Source organism: Passer domesticus, chromosome 22 (genome assembly GCF_036417665.1).
Source record: "Passer domesticus isolate bPasDom1 chromosome 22, bPasDom1.hap1, whole genome shotgun sequence".
NCBI classification, from domain to species: domain Eukaryota; kingdom Metazoa; phylum Chordata; class Aves; order Passeriformes; family Passeridae; genus Passer; species Passer domesticus.
In genome coordinates, this window is record NC_087495.1 from 2,256,083 (window position 1) to 2,265,525 (window position 9,443).

General features: G+C 63.6%; 1 protein-coding gene across 1 annotated transcript; it reads right to left on the reverse strand.

Moving 5' to 3' along the window:
* Positions 1-1,183: 1,183 nt before the first annotated feature.
* Positions 1,184-7,835, reverse strand: SH2D5 (SH2 domain containing 5). Its single transcript, XM_064397076.1, is given in 11 exon segments — positions 1,184-1,303; positions 1,305-1,478; positions 2,234-2,393; positions 2,988-3,090; positions 3,178-3,340; positions 4,775-4,984; positions 5,072-5,215; positions 5,646-5,720; positions 5,829-5,909; positions 6,060-6,283; positions 7,389-7,835. Coding segments are annotated over 10 exon segments (1,224 nt in total). The 5' UTR covers positions 6,144-6,283; positions 7,389-7,835; the 3' UTR covers positions 1,184-1,273.
* Between the last annotated feature and the right edge of the window lie 1,608 nt (positions 7,836-9,443).

The window sequence follows — 9,443 nt, forward strand, 5'->3', positions numbered from 1 at the left end:
AGAGGCTGGGCAAGCCTAACCCTGGGCATCTGCACCCCCCGAGCGAGGGAGGCACTCACCCCTCACTGGGGGCACGCAGGGAAAGGAACCCCGAGCGAGGGAGGCTGGGGGAGAAGGGGAAAGCATGGAGAGAAAGAGCTGGGGAGGGACGCAGGGAAAGGGGGAAGCCAGGAACGGGTCTGAGGGGGAACTAGGGCAGATGGGGGGAAGAAACCTGAAGGGGGAAGGGTTTGTGAGGCAAACCTGAGGGGAAACTGAAGGGCGGGAAACCCAAGGGTAACTTTTGACACCCTGAGGTAACTTTTGGGAGCCGAGACACGCCCAAAGGGCACTGAGCAAGGGAAGAGCCGAGGTGACGGCGCCGGGGCCGCGCCGGCCGGAGGCGCGCACGGACCCCGCGGGCACGGCGGCGCTGAGGCGGCGGGAGCCAGCCCCGCGCATGCGCGAGTCACCCCACGCGGTCGCCACAGCGACCGGGGCCGCGTCACGTGACTGCCGGGGCGCGCGAGGGCGGGAGCGCGCGGGGGCGCGCGCACGCATGCAGGGGGCGCGCACGAGCACAGGTGTGCAATGGAGGGTGCACGAGGACAGGTGTGTAGGGTGTGCACGAGGACAGGTGTGCAATGAGGGGAGTGCACGAGGACAGGTGTGCAATGAGGGGTGCACGAGCACAGGTGGCAGTTAGGGGTGCACGAGGACAGGTGTGCAATGAGGGGTGCACGAGGACAGGTGGCAGTTAGGGGTGCACGAGGACAGGTGTGCAGGGGGTGCACGAGGACAGGTGTGCAATGAGGGGTGCACGAGGACACAGACTGTGCGTGTGCACAGGGCCGTGAGTGTGCAATGGCACCTGTGCCCAGCTGCGGCCCCTGCGTGTGCAGGTGAGGGTGAGGGAACACGTGGGTGTGCAACCTCCCGTGAGCAGCCGTGCAGCGCCGCAGCAGTGCAGCAGCGTGCAGGAGCGGGAGCCTGAACACACGGTGCAGTCGTGTGAGTGCGAGTTTCTGCAGTGCCTAGGCTGGAGGGCGTGTGAGCACATGGGTGTGAGCACAGGGTGTGAGCACAGGTGTAAGCACATGGGTATGAGCACACAGGTGAGCACACGGGTGTGAGCACAGGGGTGTGAGCACAGGGTGTGCGGTCCGTCCCGCCGCGGGCGCGGTGCGCAGCCAGCCGAGCCCGCTCCGATGCACAGAGCCTTTATTGCGGGGGGTAGGGCAGGCAGCGAGTGCAAGCCGGGGGGCAGCCGGGGCAGCCGTGCGCGGGGTCCGGGCTAGCCCCGCTCGTGCTGCGCCCCGGCGGGGGGCGGCGGGGGCCCAGGCGGCCTCCCCGGGCCCGGCGCCGGCCCCGCCGCCCGGGTCCCGCTCCTCGTAGCCGGGGTTGCGCCGGCCGGGGCGCAGGCGGCAGAAGCAGCCCCCCGCGGGCCCGGAGTAGTGCGCCAGGAGGGCGGCCACGCTGGCGAACTCGGCGTTGGAGTGCTGCCGTGGGAGAGAGGGGAGAGCCAGAGGTGAGCTGTGCCCCCCGCACACCCCTGAACTGCGTGTGCCCGCGCACAAATGCCGTGTGCCTGCACGCCCACGCACCTCACACACCCCGGGCTCTGCACAGGCACCCACGCAGCAGGCACGGGTGAGGGCATGAGTGCAGCACAGCCGTGCATGCCCTGCGTGGGTACTGGGGGGCTGTGTGTGCCAGGTACGCCCAGATACACCCACAGACCAGAGCACCTGGCCTGTCCGGGGAGCACAGCACACCAGGGCACTCGTGCATCACATACCTGGGCATTAGTGCACCCAAAACTCGGGCGTGTGACACACCCAAGGGTGGGTGCCCCGGTGCACCCACGCCCAGGGTACCTGTGTGCCGTGCCCAGATGCAGCTCTGTGCCTCAAGGCACCCGTGGATCAATGACCCACGCACCCACACCCCTGCGTGCAGCCACACCTGCACCCGAGCCCACCTCGGTGCATCCCTGCACCGAGGCACACGCACAGCAAGTGCAGTTACAGCGTGCATTAAATGCACGCACACAGCGGCGCGTCCCTGTCCTGGTGCCCCCAACACACCGCACATCGAGGCACGAACGCCCTCACAGCCCCAGTGCGTGCACACACACACAGAGTCCCAGCTGAACGCTGTGCACAGCGGTGCAGCCGTGCCGGGGCACACCAAACGCACCGGGGCACACGCAGGGCAGCACCGCCTGCACCGCCGCCCCCACACCCGCGCTCACCTCCACGCAGAACCGGCCGTGCAGTGTCCGCAGCACGCCGTAGCACACCACGCCGCACGGAGCCCGCACCCACAGGCACCAGCGCTGGGGCAGCCCGGGCTCGGCGCGCAGCAGGAAGGAGCCGGGAGCGTCCCGCCGCAGCAGCGAGACCCCGGCGGCCCTGGGGGAGAGACGGCCGTGGGGCAGGGCGGGGATGGGGCAGGGGTGGGGATGGGGCAGGTGTGGGGATGGGGCAGGGGTGGGGATGGGGCGGGGATGGGGCAGGGGTGGGGATGGGGCAGGTGTGGGGATGGGGCAGGGGTGGGGATGGGGTGGGGATGGAGCAGGGATGGGGATGGGGCAGGGATGGGGATGGGGCAGGGATGGGGATGGGGCAGGGGTGGGGATGGAGCAGGGATGGGTGGGGATGGGGCAGGGGCAGGGGTGGGGATGGGGCAGGGCTGGGAATGGGGCAGGACCGGAGATGGGACAGGATCGGGAACCGGCCAGGGCCGGGGACGGGGCAGGGCTGGGAACGGAGAAGGGCTGGAGATAGGGCATGGGCCGGGGATGGAGCAGGGGCTGGGAACGGGGCAGGGCTGGGGATGTGGTAGGGTCCGAGGATGGGCAGGGCCGGGGATGGAGCAGGGCCGGGGATGGAGCAGGGGTGAGGATGGGGCAGGGGCAGGGATGGGCAGAGCCGGTCACGGGCACAGCCCGGGGCCGGGCAGGGTTGTGCGTGCCGAGGCTCAGGAGCTCGCACCCACGCGCTCACCTGGCGATGCCGGCGAAGGCCCACACGCTCTCGGCGAGCACGCTCTCGTTCTCGGGCAGGAAGGCCAAGCTCCTCGCCCCTTTGCTTTCACCTCCCGCCGCCGCTGCGGGAGCCCGTTAATCCCCTCCTCGCCCCCAAACACTCGTGGCACCGTGTGTCCCCGTGCCTCAGTTTCCCCCCCGGCACTCACCGGCCTCGCGGGGCTGCTGGTGGAGCTGTCCCTCGGCCCCGCAGTCCCGGTAGGCTCCCGAGCGCAGCACTTTGCTCCGGATGGCTTTCTTGCGCACCAGCACGGGCGAGCAGTAGGGGTTCCCCGGGCGCCAGGCTCTGCCCTCCGCCTCCGGCCGCCGGTCCTGGGGACGGACAGGCTGAGAGAGTGGCCCGGGGCTCTGGCCCTGGGGAAAGTCAGGAGAAACACCGCGCGGGAAAATGCTGCCCAAAGGATGCAACACCAGAAAAGCTGTGCAAAACACCACCAAAAAAAAGAAGAAGAAGGAAAATCTCATGCAAAATACCGTGGGGAAAATGCAGTGCAAAAAATGCAGTGCAAAACATGATGTGCAGAAGAAATGCTGTGCAGAACACCATGGAACAATGCCATGCAAAAAACCACCATGCTGTGCAAAACCACAGTGCCAAAAGAGCTGTGAAGAGCATTTTTACTGTGTAGGCATTTCTGCAAGAAATGCCATGCCAAAACAGCCATGCAAACCGCTGTGCAAAAAATGCCATGAGAAAAAAAGTTATGAGAAATAATGCTGTGTAAAAAAAGTTCTACAAACACATATCATGGAAAGAAAATGCTGTGCAAAACGCCAAGGAAAAAAATGCCCTGTAAAACCTCCTGCAAAATCGCTGTGCAAGGAATAGCCGTGCAAGGAACAGCTGTGCAAGGAATAGCTGTGCAAGGAACAGCTGTGCAAGGAATAGCTGTGCAAAGTGGCCAGTGGCAGAAGGGCCCTCAGGGAAAGGCTGTTCCAAGCAGGAGCAGAGCAGCAGGGCCGTGCAGGATGGGCCCTGTGAACTGCAACCCTTCAGAGAAAAGGTTGTGCAGGACACTGCACATGCACCACTGTGCAAGGAAAGGCTGCACAAAGAGGAAATGCAAGGAAACCATGCAAGACACCAGGTAATGGTGTGTGCAGTGACGGCGTGCTGCTCAAAATGAGAGAAAAGGTGGCACAAGAGCTGCCTGGGAACAGCTGTGCAAACCCCTGTGCTAAAGCACCATACACAGACTGCTGTGAGAGAAACTGGGCTGTCCTGTGCAGGGCCAGGAGCGGGACTTGATCGTCCTTGTGGGTCCTGTCCAGCCCCGAATGTTCTGGAAATGCCATGTGGGGGAAAGCCCTGCGAGACCATGCACAAATGGGCCGTGCCAAAGCGCTGGAGCAGAGCACCGAGCCAGGAAACACCGTGTGAGAGCCCCGGGTGTGAGAGATCCAGGTGTGATAATCCCGGGTGTGAGAGATCCAGGTGTCACAACCCCAGGTGTGAGAGATCCAGGTGTGAAAATCCCGGGTGTGAGAATCCCGGGTGTGAGAGCCCCAAGTGTGAGAGCCCCAGGTGTGACAGCCCCAGGTGTGAGAATCCCTGCTGCGAGAGCCCCGGGTGTGAGAGACCCAGGTGTGAGAATCCTGGGTGTGAGAGATCCAGGTGTGAGAGCCCTAGGTGTGAGAGCCCTCGGTGTGAGAATCCCGGGTGTGAGAATCCCGGGTGTGAGAATCCCGGGTGTGAGCAGCATCCGGGCAGGGCAGGGCAGGGCCGGGCAGGGCAGGGACACCTACCCCGGTGCCCAGCGGGCCGAGGCCGCCGGGCGCGGGCAGGCGCCGGAAGGACACGAGGGCGTTGACATTCCGTGACACCTCCTCGGGGTTGAGGGGCTCCCGCAGCACCCCCGGCCCCGGGAGCTCCCCCTCGCCCGCCTGCTCCTCGGGGTGCGCCAGGAGGTAGCAGAGCTGGAAGGAGCGGCAGAGCAGGAGGTGCAGGGTCTGGACCTGGGGGAGGCGAAGGACGCTCAGTGCAAATATTAAAAATAATAATGAAGGTGTTTTGGGGGCGGGGGGGCGGGGTTGGGCCACCACCTCTCCCGGGAGCCCCACGAAGAGGTGGCAGAAGAGGGTGCTGGGCGGGCTGTGGGGGTTGCGGGCCACGAAGGCAAACTGGCGGTCGGGGAGCCTCCAGGTGCTGTAGAGGATGCGGCGCAGCGCGTGTGCCATCAGCAGCGTCTGCGGGACGGGGCGGGGGTCAGGGGCACCCAGCGCCCCCGGCCCGCTCCAGGGGCACCCCCGCTTGCACACACAAAACAGCTTCTCGAGAGAGGTACAGCCCCTCCAAGCACATTTCCAGCAGAGCACTGAGACCTCCCCAGCATCCCCGACCCCTCAGCACCTTTGACCCCTCCTCCCCGCATTCCTGACCCCCCTCCCCAGCACACGTGACCTCCCAACCCCACCAACCCTGACTCATCTTCTCAGACCCCGACCCACCTCCCCAGCACCCCTGGCTCCCTCACCAGCCCCCCAACACCCCTGACCCCTCCCAGCATCCCTGACTCCCCTCCCCAGCACCCCTGACCTTCCCAACACCCCCTCAACACCCCTGACGCCCCTACTCAGCCCCCCTGAGCCCCAGCACCCCTTGCCCATCCCCACTGACCTCCCCGTCAGCGCCGTAGACCTTCAGGCCCTGCAAGCTGAACCTCAGCACCACCGACCTCCTCCGGGGACAGTCCTGTCCGGGGCAGATGTGGCACTGGGGGCTGGGCAGTGCCCCTGGGGATGCCCTGGTTATTTGGGGTCCCCTGTTTTCCCAGGGCGGGGAGCAGTGGTCGATCCCGACCTTCAGTGCCCGCAGCTGCTCCTCCACCTGCCCCGCTCGCTGCTGCAGGTCCAGCTCCTCCACCATGAAGGATCCCACGTACTGGGGGGGCAAAAACCCCACCCGGGTCAGCTACAGCCCCCCACGGTAACAGACCCCAGCTGAGATGATGGTTTGGGGAGTCATGAGGGTGCAGCAGCACCCACAGCTCGTCTCGGGGTGTCACTCTCTGCCCCCCCGTGGGTAAGTCACCTCTGCTGGCTTGGTGACAGAGCGGGCTCGCTGCTGGGGGGCCGCAGGCTCCGGCCCCCGCCCATTCCCCGGCTTCCTCTTCATGGCAGCGGGGATTCGGGGTGAAGCAGGATCAGGATGGGGCCAAGCAGCTCTGGTGGCACATCTGAGTTACCCAGAGCCCTCCAGGGTGATGGGGCTGGAGCAAGCACGGGGAGCCGGGGTCCGGCCCCCGGTCACTGTTCCTGCGAGGAGGGAGGGGACAGACACAACCTGTCCCGTTTCCAGCCCGCTGAGCCCTGGGGAGGTGCTGCGGTCCCCGTGTGGAGCCCCCCAGGTCCTGACGCCAATGCAGATGTCCCCAAGTCCTGGTTCAGGTGTCCCCAGGTCCTGGCCCCAGTAAAATGGTCCCAATCCCAATAAAAAGGTTCCAGCCCCCCGACTGCCCGGGTGATGTGAGGGTCCCCATCTTCTGCTCCTGAGTCCAGTCCAGGCTCCCATGTCCCCACTCCAAGCAGCATGCAGACAGTCCCCCACGTCCTGATCCCGGTGGGGATGGGAGGGTCCCCAAATCTGCACCCCAAAGGTGATGGATGCAGTGCCCACATTCCATCCCCAAAGAGACCCAGGCAGTCCCTGCTGGTGGATGCAGTGCCCACATTCCTTCCCCAAAGAAACCCAAGCAGACCCCACATGCCGAACGTACACTCTGGACCCCAAGCGAGGTGCATGCAGTCTCACATCCCGAACTCCAGCAAGGTTTTGTGGTCCCCCCACATCCTCCCCCTCCCATCCTCCCCCCCCCACTTCCCGCCGGCCACGCAGCAGCACCGAGACCCCCGGGGCTCTGCGGGGGTGATCCCCAAACACCAGAGATGCGGGCAGCAGACTTGGGGGTGCACTTCGGTCCAGAGCAGCCACGGAGGAGTGCGCCGGCCCCTTCTCCGGCCCAAAGGGGGTTGGTGCTGCGCAGCCCTGCCGGGCTGGGTCCGGCCCCGCCGCAGCCGCAAACGCGACAGGGGGAGGGGGTCCGGCTGCCCCGGGCGCATCCTGGCGGTGGGGGGGTGGTCCCTGCGGTGCCATCTCCCCGTCACGAGCGCAGCTTGGCCCCTCTCCTTCCCGGCACAATTTGGGGGTCTCCCCCCTCCCCCAGCCAATCCGCGGACAGGCAGCCCCCAAGCCCCGCCCCCCTTTTCCCACGCTTCATTTCTCAATGGAGCCCCCAGCCCACCGACCACCCCGGGGGTCCCCAAGGAGGGATGCTGACCCCCCCCCCAAATTTAGGTGATGTGTGACGCCAAGCACCGAGCATCCCCGGGGACCCCCATCCCGCTGGACCCCCCGGCTCACGGCAGCTCTCGCTTGGATGGCTCCGGAGAAACGCAGGTGAAAAATTCCCGCTGCTCCGGCTCTCGGCCTCCGCCGGTTGTTTTTCCCTCGCCGGTGGCTCCTCCGGCCGCGGCGCAGGGATGCTCGACCCGCGGGTGTCAGGCCCTCGCCGCCAGCCAGGCCCCGGCGAGCCCGAGCCCACGGAGCCCACGCCGGGCACGGGGCAGGCAGCAAACTCTCATTTCCTGCCTCCGATCTGCCCGCGATGAATCACCGCAATTTTCCTCCTCGGTTCTCTCCGTTTCTTGGAAGCGACGGCGAGCAGGAACGCTCGCTCGGGATTTTGGAAAACGCGGCGGCAACTGATTTTCTCTGCGGCTTTTGCCGTCTCCTCCGGCGTGCCCAGCGGAGCAGCGATTTCTAACCCTGACACGTACACACGTGGTTGCTCGCCCGCCAGCCCCTGCCCTGATGCTCAGACCCTTTTCACCCCAATTTCTACATTCCCTGTGGAGTTTTGCCCACTGCTGCCTGATTTTGCTGGAATAAAAGTGAAGAGGGGTGGCTCTGGCCTCACTGCAGAGCAACCACGTAACCCAGAGCCCCCTCAGCCTCTGTGCCAGCCAAAGGAAGCTGACCCAGGCTCAGGGACCGGCTTGGCTCCTGGAATGGGAAAGCAGCGGTTTGGGGAGGGGTCTGCATCCAAAATCCCTCGTGCCCCAGAAATGCTGAGGGTGTGAGGGAGAGGGTCTGACTGGCACCATCCGGCCCTTGGGGCACTGCCAGCACCAGCTGCTTCCAGACACCGCGAGCTGCGGCAGCAGAGCCACCCCATCATCCATAGTGGAGAAACCGTGGAAAAAAGGAAAAAAAGGAAAAAAAAAAAGGGACAGATGGGGCTGAAGAAACAACGTAACAGAGCCCTGTCTGGCCAGGAAGCAAAGACTGAGGAAGAGCGAGGGGCAGAGCTGGCACAAACCCCCCAGAAGGCGTTTGCTGTGCTGGCAGTGAAGACCTTCCCATTCAATCCCAGCCACTGCTCCTGCACCACTCCTTTGGATTAAATACAACCAACCCTGAGACTTTTTTTGGTTCGGCGTGCAGAAATCACCTCAGTGAAACCACAGCCAGAGTCTGGCAATGACCAAGGTTTTGGCACAACTCTTAATTCAAGGTGCTCCTGCTTGGATGTGAGAAATCCGTGTCATCCAGAGCAATGTTTTAACAAACACGCATGGGATTGTTGGTGTGGGGATGCAACTGGGAGGAGGGAGGTTGAAAAATGCCCAGCACCTGGGTGAAGACTCCTTGTCCCCATAAATATGCCAGCACTGAGAAGTTTCTCCAATTCATCTCACCACAATGCCAACAAACCCCACAGCTTTGGTACAAGCAACCCCAGGAACAAGCCATTAACTAATGTTTCCAGTTGCTTTACATCCCTGTGGATCATTCTTTGACCAGAGCTTTCACTTTGTTTCCCATCAGCTGTGATTTCTAACCTGCTGTTTGTACCCTTCTTACAGGGTTGGGAACAATTTAGGCCATTTCTATAGGAATTTTTAAACTCCCAGTCAGAGGCAGCACACTGAGACAGCAGCTGAAAAGAATAAATGCAATGAAGCTGTTTCCTCCCTTTCTGTGTAACTCCCCTCCTCACAGCTCCTTGCAGCAGCACGTTGGAGACTGTCAGGTCTCATTGGCATCACTGCCCTGGGCAGGGCAGAGAGGGAGGTGCTGAGCTCTGAATGCAGGTGCTGCTCTGTGGAGCAGGGCCAGGGGACAAGGTTTCAGCTGGGACTTTTGTCCTCACTGATCACTGACAAGGGGAGAAGAGGACGAGCAAGAGGTTTCAACAGAGCTTTTTCCCTCACTCACCTTTGTCTCCAGAGAAACCAGGGAAGAAAAAGGTCAGGAACTGGTCCAACTACAGAGCTTAGCAGTGGCTCAGGCTAAATCATGCTGGCTTTGAACAAAGATCTGCCTCTGCAGCAATCCGTGGTGACTGTATTCCCTCCTCTCTACCTTTCCAGGAGGAGAAGATGGGGCGAGGAGAGAATGGACACAAGGCAGGCC